Source organism: Copadichromis virginalis, linkage group LG3, assembly GCF_057382275.1.
Source record: "Copadichromis virginalis isolate Kocher_CV1m ecotype Utaka linkage group LG3, C_Virginalis_male_GT1.1, whole genome shotgun sequence".
In the NCBI taxonomy this organism is placed as follows: domain Eukaryota; kingdom Metazoa; phylum Chordata; class Actinopteri; order Cichliformes; family Cichlidae; genus Copadichromis; species Copadichromis virginalis.
In genome coordinates, this window is record NC_140620.1 from 44,190,941 (window position 1) to 44,204,562 (window position 13,622).

At 40.9% G+C, this 13,622-nt stretch overlaps 3 protein-coding genes across 3 annotated transcripts; 1 reads left to right on the forward strand and 2 right to left on the reverse strand.

The window, feature by feature from the left end:
* Positions 1-12: 12 nt before the first annotated feature.
* Positions 13-4,790, reverse strand: elp5 (elongator acetyltransferase complex subunit 5). Its single transcript, XM_085451291.1, has 9 exons — positions 4,534-4,790; positions 2,670-2,779; positions 2,525-2,585; positions 2,350-2,427; positions 1,409-1,620; positions 842-1,017; positions 663-758; positions 470-570; positions 13-358 (listed from the first exon to the last, which is right to left on the reverse strand). Exons 2-9 carry the CDS (start codon positions 2,722-2,724, stop codon positions 250-252), a joined length of 888 nt encoding a protein of 295 aa, XP_085307417.1. The 5' UTR covers positions 2,725-2,779; positions 4,534-4,790; the 3' UTR covers positions 13-249.
* On the forward strand, positions 3,121-7,613 carry phf23b (PHD finger protein 23b). The gene is made up of 5 exons (XM_085451285.1): positions 3,121-3,653; positions 4,899-4,930; positions 5,038-5,130; positions 5,244-5,859; positions 5,971-7,613. Exons 1-5 carry the CDS (start codon positions 3,626-3,628, stop codon positions 6,162-6,164), a joined length of 963 nt encoding a protein of 320 aa, XP_085307411.1. The 5' UTR covers positions 3,121-3,625; the 3' UTR covers positions 6,165-7,613.
* Positions 7,614-7,617: 4 nt separating this feature from the next.
* Positions 7,618-9,507, reverse strand: LOC146714937 (uncharacterized). Its single transcript, XM_085451305.1, has 5 exons — positions 9,399-9,507; positions 9,207-9,305; positions 8,869-9,080; positions 8,391-8,454; positions 7,618-7,873 (listed from the first exon to the last, which is right to left on the reverse strand). Exons 2-5 carry the CDS (start codon positions 9,303-9,305, stop codon positions 7,835-7,837), a joined length of 414 nt encoding a protein of 137 aa, XP_085307431.1. The 5' UTR covers positions 9,399-9,507; the 3' UTR covers positions 7,618-7,834.
* Positions 9,508-13,622: the final 4,115 nt, after the last annotated feature.

Here is a 13,622-nt window from a genome sequence, read left to right on the forward strand (position 1 = left end):
TCAGTGCAAAAGTCACAAAATCAAAAATCAATTATTTTGTAAATAACCAACCAGAAAAAAATAAATAATTTATCCACAAACAACAACATTAAGTTTATATTTTTAGAAAAAGTGAAATGATAACGTCTCGTACATATCCAACAGATAACACACATGAAATAAGTTTAAAGCATTGAAAGCTTTTCAGTCCTTCAATGGCAAAAAAAGCAGATGAAACGTGGATCTTCAGCAGATTTTCCTGCCTTAAATCTAAACATCAAGATCATCATCAGGGTCCTCCTGGTCGTAGTCATCATTGGCATCGGGTTCATACAGAATTCGACCGGAACCTGGGCCCGATTGCAGCAGAGCGGTTTTCCTGCAAGATTAAAAGAGAACTGTATCTTTAGGTTGTTTGTTAAAAAAAGTTTTAAAAAGAAAGAAAGAAAATCAACATATATTAGATGTGGTCACTGAAAAAAAGTCTGACTTCTCTTTGCTGAAGACAAAGGGAAGAGCAAGTTTCTCCTTGGCCTCGCGCTCTGTGTCAGACAGGCGAATGTTGAAGGTCAAGTTAGCTGTTGGGTCCATCTACAAGACACAAAAAGGACACTTACGTCATAACAGGTTTGCTTATTTATCCATATAATGTGTGAAGCTGTTGTACACATGTTACGCTGTACCTGCTGTTCCTCTGGTTCAGTCTGTCTGCGTCCAGCATGGCTGGTTTTACTCACTACAGTAACTGAGAAATCCCCTTTGATGCTGAATATCTCCTCCTAATGACAAAAATCAGAACAATAAATATTTCATAAAAGTTGTAGGAATTTAAAATAGTAATTAAAGTTCAAGCTCTTCTTACATCTTGCGTAACTTTCCCCAACTTTGATCGCTTTGTTATTTTTGCCACCGCTTCATCTCCCTTCGTTCCAGGTGCCACTGTGATAACTGAAGTAGCTAAGTGGCAGACGCTTCCCACAGTACCCCTCTGGTGCATATCTGCGTGGAGCAGACCAATAACAGCTCTCACGGCTCCCCCTAATGAAAACAGAACGTAATCGTTAAACAGGGGAAGTGCTGCACAGCCTACTAAAAATAAGCCACCCGTGAAGGACTGTGAACACAGAGAGCCTTTTATCCATAATATGCTTTTTAAAGAAAGATAACCACTTAATAGATTTTTGGGGGTGAAGCCAAGACGAGCATCTTTTCTGCGTTACGTTTTGTTTTGTATCGCTGCAGATCGCACAACAGAAATGCTGATGCGATCCGATTTGTGGTCAATTAGGCTCAGGGAAAGATGGGTAAAAGGTCAAAGCATTAAAAGCATGCTCAGATGCTGGGAGTCAGACCTCCTCCCATTCTGTAAAATTACTGAATACATGGGCCTTAAATCACACACACAGAGACACAGAAGATACATTATCACCTTTCTTAAGCTGCTGAAGAGTCTTGCAGACAGCAGGTGGACTCATGTGTCTCAATATCCATGACAGCGAGTCGATTACTAAAGTCACTGGTTTGGGGTGTGATGTTTGTTTGAGCAGATGAGTGAGTTCCTCCACACAAAACTGGTGAACTGTAAAAGCCGACCGATTAGTCCACCCAAGGGGGTCCGTATAAGCACTGTGAAAGTGCAACCTGAAGTAAAAGAAGCACAAGATGAACGTTTGATTCCATGTTAAAGATCCAGAAATGGTGTCAGCGGAAGGAAGGCTGTCAAGAAGCTATTGTTAAGGAAACAGTGAGAAAGGGCTGAGGTATGCCAGATTACACAAGAACTTGGCTGAAAATCAGTGAAAACAGGTCTGATAGAGTTATGAATCCACATTTGGACTTCCACATTACTGAAGCAGTGTGGGACCATCTCAACAGCAAACACAACAAAATCTAAAGAAGACCTTTGAATGTCCTTCCTAAATACTTAAAGAAATTGCAAGAAAGCTGCATGAGAAAGTTCAGGCTGTGTTGAAAAATTAAAATTGACTGAAATTTTAAAACATCAACTTTAAAGAATTTTGAAAACTCAGTTTTTGCCCTGAGAAGGCAGGGACCGAGGCCTTCTGAGGAAGAAAATAGTCTGCTGTAATAGAATCTGCCATGTGCACCAAATACATCAAGTATTTCCTTGTGTATCATGTTTCCATTTAGCTGTCCAATGTGTGGGTCTTTGGTTAGTCTATATATGGTATATGGCCATTAGAAAAAACACATTACACACTCCTTTAATGGAGTAACAATGGTTCACACTGGAAAAAATTGAAAGCAGGTACTGTTATGCATTTCGCTTGGTAGATGAAGTAAACTTTTAAGCAAAATCACATCATTTGTTGTTGATCAAATAACTGTTTCAGCATTAAAGTTCAATACCTCTGAGTAGATGCTGTTAATCCATCTTTCAGTTCTTCCTCACTGACATCAAAACCAAGCACGTGGACAGGTTCTTCTCTAAAATCATAGCACAGGCCAGTTACTGTTTAAGCCAATACACAACTTAGACATATTTTAGGCAACAATAGGTATACAAGGAAACACGGTTACATACTTGTTCAATGCGGCACTGATGAAGCTCTTAAGTAGGTGCTGCCCAGAATAACTACAAGAATCTATGAAAGTATAAATTACATCAATTAATGTCATCATTATTGATAACAATGTATACTTATGGTCGACAACGTTCACATATTTACCTTGTATTATAAGAACCGCCCCAGTATCAGTGCCTTGCAATAGTTCAGACAACATGGTAGCATCAGCTAGTAAGCTTGCCTCTGCTTCACCGCCATTTAAAACATGAATACTTAAGAAAACATGAGTAATTTGCCTTCACGAGAACGACATAGCTTAAAGCTAACAATTATTAAGTACCTAAAGTCGCTACAAGTAATGTTTCGCAGGAAAATAAAGCTTTCCCTGTCCAGTGAAAGTACAGCAGATTTCGCTAGCTACTATGTTTGGGGTGGTTAGAGTAAATAAAAAAAACTTCGTATCCCATAGTTCCCTGTGACTTCAATCGTCTTCATGAAGGAAAATGTAGTTTATTAAACGTTTACGCCCGTAAACGCGTTTGGTGAAAGGCTGAAAACTAAACTACGTTACCCAGCATACACTGCAGCACACCCTTCGCTGGCAGCCTCAAGAGGCTTCTGCCGCGCACGAAGAGGACCGTGCGGAATAAAAAGCCCCAACTTCGGTCGTTTTGTATGTCTACGACGAAGAAACGAAAAACTTCATCGAGGGAAGTTTCCGTCATGGATCTGCAGTGATTCGCAGCGTTAATTAAATGAAAGTTTACACTTCTGTTGTGGTTAGATTAGTGCACTGACGAAGAGTGGGAGATTTGTGAACAAGCGACGGTGGTATTAGTATTTTGTCGGGCTAATAGTGTGGCGACAGGTCGGTGGTGGTTTGCCCCCCGTTTGGGATTCCCCCTAGAGGGAATACAAGGACGACTTCGACAAAGTGTGGAGTTTCTTTGAACGACAGCATCTTCGATCCTCCACACACTTGGCTTTCTGCTGCCAAAGTTTCCCGGTGCTAAGGTGCAGCCACGCCGGGAGAAGGCGCAGAGCGACGGCCGCCACTCTCCGGCTAGCTCGCCTGCTGTTTCTGCTTCTCGGATCGAGGCCGTGTCGGCGAGGCGACAATGCTTGACATAATGTCTGAACACCAAGGTATGCTTATGGACTATCAACAAAACCCAACGAAAAATAGTCCTCACTTGATGTTAATCTGTTCATCGCGTAAAGCTGTCGTTTTGAGGACAGTAAGCTAAAGTGAGTTACGGCTAACGTCGTTGTTGCGTGTGTTGTAATAATGTCACAGCTCGATATTGACCGACAGTCGGACGTGTTGTCGTTAAACTACCATGAAAGTTCTTTAAAAGTGAAGACTGTGTGATTCCAACTTTTTGTACAGTGATTGTAGTTCATAGATTTGATGTTAACATTTATTACACAGTTCCCGTTAGCTTGCTAGTTAATTAACGCGCCGAACCACATAGCTTAATAGCTGCATAGCCACGGTTGCAAACCAACTCACCGAAGCCTCTCTAACGTGTCAGTTGAGATAACATGGCTTAAAAATATAATTCAGAAAAATGCCCCCCTTTTTTGGACATTAGCTCAAACTTCAAAGGTAGCCAGCACGACACGCCCGATTAACATTAGCCGATAGCACAAAGCTATCTCTGCTATGGAGCCTCCCACTACTGTATCAAGAAAGCTACCTTGGTTTGCTAGCTGATCAAGAGGCTGTTAGCCACAAGACAACCCTTAAAAATATCAAATTAAGCCTTCGACCACGCAAAACTATCGTTGTAAAAGCTCAGTAAAATGAAGTTACTCTCTCTTGCCCGTTTACCGTTAACGCTACAAACTGCATAACATTCAGTTAGCTTCCCCTCTAAACGTCACCTAGCATTAGCATACACACAAAATGTACCAAAAGCATGGTGTCCAGCAAACAGACGCGTTTTTAGCAATCCAGTCAACTTTTCCTTATAAACTTGGCGTGAAAACAACGAACTCTTCTTCTAGAGTGATTTTTACACACCCACTAATTTTGTGAAGTTCAAGCAGTCACAAAGTGACACCGGTTGCGTTGTTTAAGGACGCAGAAGTTGTCTTGAAGATGTTAGTTGGTCTTTTTTTTTCTTTCTTCTTTTTTTTTCGCTCAATTGACCTTCAGTCAAATATGGACGTTAATTTAACTTAGCTTTTACAAACACACTGTTTTCAAATAAGACCAGCATGCGCTTCATCGTTTATAATCCCGATTAAGGTATTGAGCCGTGTTAGCAAGCTAATGCTAGCATTAGTCCACTCTCTCGGCAACGGTATGCTTTGTAATGTAGTGGCTGTTAAGCAGTTGAAAAGTGGTCACTTGTGACTTACAGACTTTTTTTTTTTCTTCAACAGATTCACTGTTAACGTGTAAAACGGAACCTCTGGTGAGTATTTTTATCATTTGAGCACTTTATTTGACTCAGCTGCCCTCTGTTGTGGAGGGCTGTGTAGGTTAGCTTCACTCTCTTAAACAAAGACATGTTTCCTGTAGCCCCCAGAGAAGAAGAAGAGGACTGTTGAAGACTTCAACAAGTTCTGCAGCTTTGTCCTGGCTTATGCCGGTTACATCCCCAGTCCAAAAGAGGTGAGCTGTTGCTTTTTTTTCTCTCCCCCCCCCATTTTCTTTTTAACATATCATATTAGATGTAGTGACTACTTTGCAGTTTTGACAGAAGATGTTTTTGTCTGCTTTTATAGGAAAGCTCGTGGTCCCCAACATCATCCAGCTCTGCACACAGTTCGGGGTTGTCAGCAGATGGTGGAGGTGGAGGGAGCAGCTCCAATGGCAATGCCTGGGCAGATGGGGGCTCCGACATCCACACCATCCATACATTTGTCCGCAAAGCTCGAGCAAATAAGGGCAAAAGTATTCGGCGCATGCACTCTGACAGCACCCTGCTGGATAAGATGCAGCTTAAAGACTCTCTTTATGAGACCCAGGCCAGCACTAAGGGAGAGCGCAAGAAGGACAAAAAACTGAAAAAGCTATCACTGGATTCTGCCATGGGAGCAGCAGATAGTGGCAGCAGCGAGGGTGAGAAAAGAGCCCGCATCAAACGCAGCAAGAACTCAAAACAGCCCAAAGCTAAGAAGCTCAAGAGTTCAGCTCCTCAAAGCGAGACTGACTCCGAGGCACGGAATACGCACTCCGAGGTACGAGCTGGCAGGGAGGAGCTGCCGGGGCACGGGGGCTCCTCTTCGAGCATGCAGAGCATGGGGAAGGTGCAGCCAGACGAATCCATCAGGGAAGCAGAAATGAGCTCCAGTGAGGGTGAGACATGGATCGCTGATGAAGACATTATGGTGGAATCGGGTAAGACACTGTAATTTTGACCTTTTGTCTGTTATTTACTTGGTGGTTGCTTACTTTGAACCAACTCACAACCATAATCCCCCTGTAACTCTGGTCTGTTTATCTACACAGGGGATGATTCATGGGACTTGATCACCTGTTACTGCGGGAAGCCATTCGCGGGACGGCCGATGATCGAGTGCAACCAGTGCGGCATATGGGTGCACTTGTCATGCGCAAAGATCAAGAAGTCAAACGTTCCCGACATCTTTTACTGCCACAAGTGCAGGGACTTGAGGCGGTCGGGACACAAAAAAGACACTTAAAGCTGAGCAGGACTGGAGAGGAAAAGGAGCGTTTGATCTGTTTTTGCTGTCGTCTGACACTTAACTTTCTTTGATGCCTACAGCCAAAACAGCCTAAACTATCACCTGGAGGGCAACTGTAAAGTCGGTTTGTTGGATTTCTTTCGACAATCACAACCATTCTTATTTATCCCTCACGTCTAGTTTTCGTTCCCCCTTTTGCTACTGTGAAGAACTGGGGAAAAAAAAGGCAATATTGACAGTTCTTAATTGACGTCAGCATTGATTGGCTTTAGTATTACAGTTCTGGTGATGTGCATATACTTTTTTTTTTTTTTTCTCTCAATAGTTCTCATATTGACTGAAGGTCCACTTTTGACTTGTAAATTATTTCTTGCGCATATTGACAAATTAGTGAAAACCTTCTCCTTTGGTCTCCGGAGTACCACCCTGAGCTTGGTCCAAGCATTCCCAACCTTAAATCAATACAACACATGCAGAGTTGGGGAGAGGGAAGCCCAGCTTACATTGTCAGTTAAGAGGTGGATAATGTCACTCCTGTTATTACTTTATACGCACGTCATAATGCTAGACGGGCAGTTCGTTTTGGTTTTGATCGTACTCTGGTAGTTTGTGTTCAGCTTTTTCTTGGGTTGTCTTTAAGCCTCCTGAAATAAGAAGTTTCAATTCATTGACTCGGATAAGATTTATCACTTTGCATCTTCATATGCATCTAGTTGTACTCAAACTATCCTTTCAGCAGTGCACTTTTAAAACCTAAATACACCCCCGCTTTTTTTTTTTTTTTTTTTTTTTTGAAAACCGGACTTGGTCATGTGCATTCATGACAGCGTGCTTAGTATTTCTCACAGTCCGGCTTATTAATCAGTTAGCCATTAACCGTGAGTCAGTTTTTACTTATGTGTTTGTTTGTTTTTTGTATTTAAATCATCTGATATCGGGGCGGGGGGAACGTTGCTGTAAGACGACTGGTTTGTTGCCGTGCTTTACGATGTCAAAGTAGCTCTGAGGCGCGTTTATGAATGGTTGTTTAAAAAAATATATATATATATATGTATTTTTTATTTCTAGGCTTTCTGAGGAAGGGGGTGATTAGAGATGCACCCCGCATCAGAAAAAGGACATATGATTGTCTCACATCGAGAACAAAGTTGTAGTGTACAGAAAACAAGTTGAGGCTGTCTAGGTTGTCATTTTGTTTATGTTGTTTGGTTTTACCATGTGCGTTTTTTCTTTTGTTCGTGGGAGAGTCATCGTAAGTCTCCAGTAGCAGTTGCATTCTCCGTACAACTTAAAATTCTGTGTACATATCCTGTTCTTTGACAACTGTACATATGTGAAAGTGAAGAGAGAATACTCAAGCAAATTCTATATTTTCTGCAGTCTGATATTGTTTTGGTTTTTTTTCCTTTAATTGTAGCTTGAAAAATAAAAGTCTTTGGGAACATGCTGGTTGAGTTTTTTTAATTTTCTTTAATAAAATGACACACAAAAAACAAACAGTTACATATCACATTTTGTTAGGTGTTGGCACACAACAGTGTTTGTCAGGTTTTGTCTTCTACCAGCAGAGGGCGACAGCTGGCAGGAATCTCACTCGTTAGTATGGCACAGATACTGAATAAATGCCAAGTTATACAAAAATTCATGCGTGATATTTAGTAGGCTTTCTAGTTCTGATAATCTTCCCTGGGGAGGTCTGGTTCATCCTGCAAAACAAATATATAAATGCTCAGTTCTTCATATTAGACAAGTGCAAGGTTTTTAAATTATTAATGCTGAAGCATTGTTGTAGGGGCTAGAAATGGCTACCAGTGTCACAGAAAACTTACACAAGCCATGAAAGATGATAACTGCATATGCAAATAGGCCATTCAAGCAATAATGACTTCAATGACTCAAGCACATGCACACATACATATATGTATTTATGTATATTTTAAACTATTAGATATTTGTTCATAGAATACAAGTTTAGGAATAGATTGCTTTCTTTGCACTGAATGGGACAGCATATAGTTCTGTTTGCATATTTTTTACTTTGCAGTCTGCTAAAAATAATCTGAATAATAACTTCTGTTTAAAGCTAAAGCCATCGATGTTTCAGGCCCACATGTATACTTTATGTATCAACAGTGCGAGTGTGTTGAGCTTGTGGCATTTAAATGTCGCTGCGATGCAGGTTATTTGGTGGGAAAATGGGGATAAGTGTCATTTGCCGCTCACCATTCGGGTTCTGAAGCTGGATATTTGAAAGCCGCCGATGGGGTCCAGAGGAGCGACCTTCCTCCTGTAGAGAGGAAGGCAGTCAGAATTCAACACAACATCAGGGAATCAAATACGTGCAAGCATCAAATCAAAAGACATCATTTGGTTCTGGACTGATCATTTGATCTTCTCATATTTACATCAGAATTACATGTATTTTGGCCAAGAGCTAAAAATCTTCAAAAGCGTTAAGATATTCATCTTCATCTACTTGACTCCAAATTTACAAGTGTCCTTTGTTGTAAATTATCATAGGATTAATACATCTAATATAAGTAACAATCATCCCCATAAATCATAACTTGTCAGTTTATATAAGCTGCATAAGCACATAGTTGCTGTATTTACAGCTAATTTGCACTATTTACACCTTTTCTCTATCACGTGTGGCTGTATAACCAACTGTTCGACAATATCTAGAGCCATTTGTCCTAACCTCTTCTCATTGGCTTTCCGGTTATGCTGGTGCTGGTTCGGGTGCTGCCGCTGGGCGGGAAGGTGTTCTGTCGGGGCGATGAAAGTCTCTGACTGAAAGGAGCCATTGTCTACATCTCCCACCATCCCCCCTGCGTCACCCACAGAGAGGTCGCTCATGTCCAAGTGATCGAACAGGTGGGAAAAGACTTCTTGGTCCATTAAGGTGTCCTCCTGAGGACGTAATCAGATCATTCAATAAGATGGAAAAGGATTAAATGCCAGTAGCTGTTTAAATTGCTTGTCCGAAAGTGGTAATAAATTTAATGTCTGTTAATAAAAAAAACAAAAAGGGCTTACCCTCTTGTTTCTGGATCTGCTTGGTATGACAGCAGCAGATATCTCCTCCAGCAGCAGGTAAAGAGCCAGGAAGGGCAGCATCCATCTAGAGCCAAGCATCTGCACAGCGCAAAAGAGAGATTGTGAGTCTTGATTCCCTGTAAGGGTGCAGTCACACAACAAAATGAATCTGAAAACAAACCCTTTGCTCACCTTAAAATCTCTGGTTTTCTCTTTGGATTTCGACTCTAAGCTGTCTCGGGTCCCTCTCTGCTGACCAGTGTGGAGAGGAGGGTATTTGTAGCCATGCTTCCAGGGTGGGTTTATATTTTGGGACTATTATGGGGCTGTTTAGGCTAAGTGTGTGTATGTGTGTGTGTGAGAGAGACTATGTGACTTCAGACATGCCAATTAAACCTGCCGCCTCGCTTCCTTAACATCATTATTGTCAATCATTATTGTCAAAACCTTAAGAGATTTTAGGTTCAGACAACATGCCCTGACACACTTACATACAGCTACACACACACATGGCTTCGGCCCCACCACGCCCTCCTCCGCTTTCATTATTGCTGCTGCGGACAGATGAGAGTATGATAAGACCACTTAGTTTACAAGCTCGCCCGGAGTAATGCATACCCTCAGGCTTTACATCCTCCCATGTCATTTATGCAGGCATGAAGCTGAGAAGCATGAGTGAAAACAACATCTTTATACTCTTTACACTGTATCACATCGAATGCTCGTCAGCCCGGTTTTTACAAAAGCAGAGATTTAGGTGGAGTTATGAACCGTGAAGTGATCTGCAAATGCAAGCATGTCGATTTCTTTAGGATAAGATAGCTTAACATAAGATAACACATACTTTATTTACTACTATGTCACGGCTGTCACAGAAGAAAATAGCTCAAAAAACAAAATTACACTAAACAAGGAGCTCAGTTAAGACAAAAAAGCGAAAAGCTCAGAATCTCAGTGTGATACAATGAAGAGCTTAAATGTCAAATCAATGCAGGTATCGTGGTATGAGGTAGTAATCTGTCCTTGTGGCAGTGGAGCTCAAACAGGTGTTAGACAAAGTCTTCAGCTGCATGTGCGTTAAGTGGAGCAGAGGCTGGTCATGATCCAAAACCACTGACCACAGCTGGAGTCATTTGAATGTCCTCCATGTCATCTCTCACTGAATTAAGCAAGGGCTTCCTTGAAAAGGAAAAAGTCATTTGGGTGGCATCATATGTTCCTCCTAAACCTGCACATATTGTTCAGCATTAGTGGTGCCTTCACAGATGTGCCATGTGCACTGATGTACCGCCATACCATTGCAGATGCTGTATTTTGAGCATACAGCATCTGTGAATGTTTGAAAAACAACAACACAATTTTTTACTCACCATTTTAAAAGACAACTTTTCCACCTCGCCTTAAAGGAACTCAGGCCCAGAGAAGACACTGCTGTTTGTGGAGACTGTTTTAACATTTGTGTGTAAAGCAACTATATTCTTTGAACATGGTATTCAGAGGTGCTCCTAAGCTCGTGCAGTGAATTCAGCTACAGACATCGAAAACTCAGCTTATGTTATTTCAGCTGCATTATTCTGTCAGGTTTCTATAGACTTCATTTTCTTCAAACAAGTTCCTTTATGCAGCCTATAGTAATCAGACTTCAGCATACAGGGAACTTATTTTGAAAGAGTTGAAAGATTAAAAGACTTTTGCTGCACCGTGCAAACATCAGATGACAAATAGCATCTCAAATGAAGGTTCATTCTCTCTCTGATAAGAACAAAATATGCTGTGCTCCTTTTGCTCTCTGCTGGAAACCGCTATCTGTTTAGCATCCACCCAGTGAACACATAACTTGCTCAGTTATTACAGAAACCCATTTAAATGCATTTTGCAGTAAATAAGTGTATCTAGATTACCTAATCGATCATTAATAATTACTGACAAATGAAAACTGTAGTAAGTTTACTAATTAATTAAAGTATTTGTGTAAGTCAGCTTGTTTTTGTGTCATAAATCCCCAAAGAAAAGGACCCATCCACAGCAATCAGAGATAGCATCAGTGTGTGTGGTTATCTAAAGCACTCTGCTTCGCCCGACTTCAAATCACCACCCCACCGAGACCACACAGACAGCCCTCTCCACCCGTCTTCCTCCCGCCGGCCTGCTGCAGAAAACAAAACACAGGAGAGACAGTGTAGCTGGGATGGATAGAGATTGGCAGAGGATCGGGTGGGGCCGGTGGGGGTCTACTCGAAGGGTATGCGCTTTGAGACACGTTTTCACTTTTCCTCTTTTTCCGCCCTGTCCTAATTATTTCTATTTTGGGACACTGAGGCTCACCAAACATAGAGCCAGTGTTGATAGATCAGTCATGTATAAATAAGCCACGACAAGGCTGGCAGCATGTCAGCACGGGCAGAGGCCAGATAGGCTGCACTGATTACCCCCATTATCGGGGACAGGCCTCATTAGGAGCCTCGAGCTGGGTGTGCGACTGTACGTGTCCTTTTGTTACAAAACAGGACCAAATGTCCTCCCGAAGATGTAAGCGTGAGGATCATCTTTCAGATGTTAGGACATTTTGTTGGCTCTCGTGTTTAAGAGGTTACAGGTTTCAGTAGAGAGGATTGGTTAGAGGCTAAATGCTAGGATTAAGCCAAACAAATGCTCCTGCGTCTTCGGTTTTTAAAGATGTGCTACGATACGACTACTTGCACTTGATCTGAGCCTGTTTTTTCATTTTGAGACTGAGAGGAGAGTAGTGATGCCTAGTTAAATTTAATCATGTTTAATAGCTTAATGTTTATTGAGTGTTACTGATTTTCTATTCTCAAAAAATAAAAAAAAATCAATCAATCAATAAAGCAAATAAACCAGATCACATAAACCACAATGCACACAGTAAAATTTGCACACACAAAATTGTCATTGTGTGTTTTTCTATCCAGTGCATTGGCAGTGTGTTTGGGATCATTATCATGCTGAATAATGAACTTGTCGCCAATCAAACTCCTTGGAAATGGTACTGCATGGTCAACCAAAATCTGATGGCACTCTTCTACCTCCATAATTCTATTAATTTATACAAGATCTCCAACACCACTGGCTGAAACGCAGCCCTAAAGCATGACAGGTACAAGAACTGGGTTGGAAATGAGTGAAAAAGCAACCAATGAGCAAAGAAAAATCTCCAGAAAGCCTGGAAACTATTGCTCATGACCACTTTTAAAAAAATTAGTGGTCTTCTATGTCTGGCTCATTGGTAGCAAAATACTAGAAATAAGTGGAGGCTTCACAATTTTGCACAGTACAGTGATTGGTAGTATGTGTCCTGTGTATGGCCCTCTCTCTCTCTCTAACTGTGTGTATGAGCTGACACACTCCGCCCCGTCTTTTTGCCCTATAAGTATCAGGCATTGCAGCAGGTCCCAAATATAGACTCGCAGAGACGATCCTCACTCACAAAAAATATTAATGAGAAAAAAATAAATAAATAAATAAATAAATATTTTCTCCGATTGAATCTGCATTGAAATGCAATGTAAGTTCAGCTATTTGTGTTTGTGAGAGATGAGCAGAAATATCAAAATGAGCAACGTATGTCAAAGACATATGAGTTTACCGTGAGCTAGCACAAAGTGAGGCAGCCAAAACAAACCACACTGAGCTGCTGATGGGAGCCATTTCTCTTTCTACTTTTATACAAACTACTCATATGTTTATTTTTGGCCTGTTCATTTTTTTTAGGACACTTTAGTTGCCCCATAAAGTCCAACGTTTTGCATCAGCTTATATATAGCAGCAGCAGTACAAGATCTTACCAATGTAAAATTGGTGTTTACCCATTACTGAATCTTAGAATTAATCTTAATTTAATAATTTAACTGAAAGTTTCCATTCTGCTTATATAAGTATGACTATTTTGATTTTTGGTTCAAGTAGCCTACATTTTACTACTAATCCTTCCTTGCTTCTATGAATACTCGAATTTCCCCTTACGTAATGTTTTAAATTAAGTTATTGCTATTTTTTAACTTCTTGCTATGTTTGAAAAGCAAAAATATAGCATTGGAAAATGCTCAATAAGAAGAACAAGTTAGTTTTAAACATTATATTTTGAGTTTAAGTTTATTTTTACATTGTTCTTAAAGCTGGATTAATTGTACAGGGTGGGCCATTTATATGGATACACCGTAATAAAATAGGAATGGTTGGTGATATTTAAGTCCTGTTTGTGGCACATTAGTATACGTGAGGAGGTAAACTCTTGAAGATGGGTGGTGACCATGGTGGCCATTCAGAAGTCGGCCATCTTGGATACAACTTTTGTTTTTTCAATAGGAAGAGGGCCATGTGACACATCAAACTTATTGGTAATGTCACAGCATGGGAGATGGGTGGTCTCGTAGGGTGTTTTGCATTGAAATCTGC

Bases quoted from the DNA above. Each gene is read 5' to 3' on its own strand.
- elp5 (XM_085451291.1), bottom strand. From the start codon at position 2,724: ATGTTGTCTGAACTATTGCAAGGCACTGATACTGGGGCGGTTCTTATA. The intron at 1,018-1,408 runs GTGATAATGTAT...TGTTTTCATTAG, and splicing joins TCTTCAGCAGCTTAAGAAAG to GGGGAGCCGTGAGAGCTGTT. The intron at 359-469 runs GTCAGACTTTTT...TTAATCTTGCAG, and splicing joins TTTGTCTTCAGCAAAGAGAA to GAAAACCGCTCTGCTGCAAT.
- phf23b (XM_085451285.1), top strand. From the start codon at position 3,626: ATGCTTGACATAATGTCTGAACACCAAG. The intron at 3,654-4,898 runs GTATGCTTATGG...TTTCTTCAACAG, and splicing joins CATAATGTCTGAACACCAAG to ATTCACTGTTAACGTGTAAA. The intron at 5,860-5,970 runs GTAAGACACTGT...TTATCTACACAG, and splicing joins AGACATTATGGTGGAATCGG to GGGATGATTCATGGGACTTG.
- LOC146714937 (XM_085451305.1), bottom strand. From the start codon at position 9,305: ATGCTTGGCTCTAGATGGATGCTGCCCTTCCTGGCTCTTTACCTGCTG. The intron at 9,081-9,206 runs GTAAGCCCTTTT...TTACGTCCTCAG, and splicing joins GCAGATCCAGAAACAAGAGG to GAGGACACCTTAATGGACCA. The intron at 8,455-8,868 runs GTTAGGACAAAT...TCCTCTCTACAG, and splicing joins CGGAAAGCCAATGAGAAGAG to GAGGAAGGTCGCTCCTCTGG.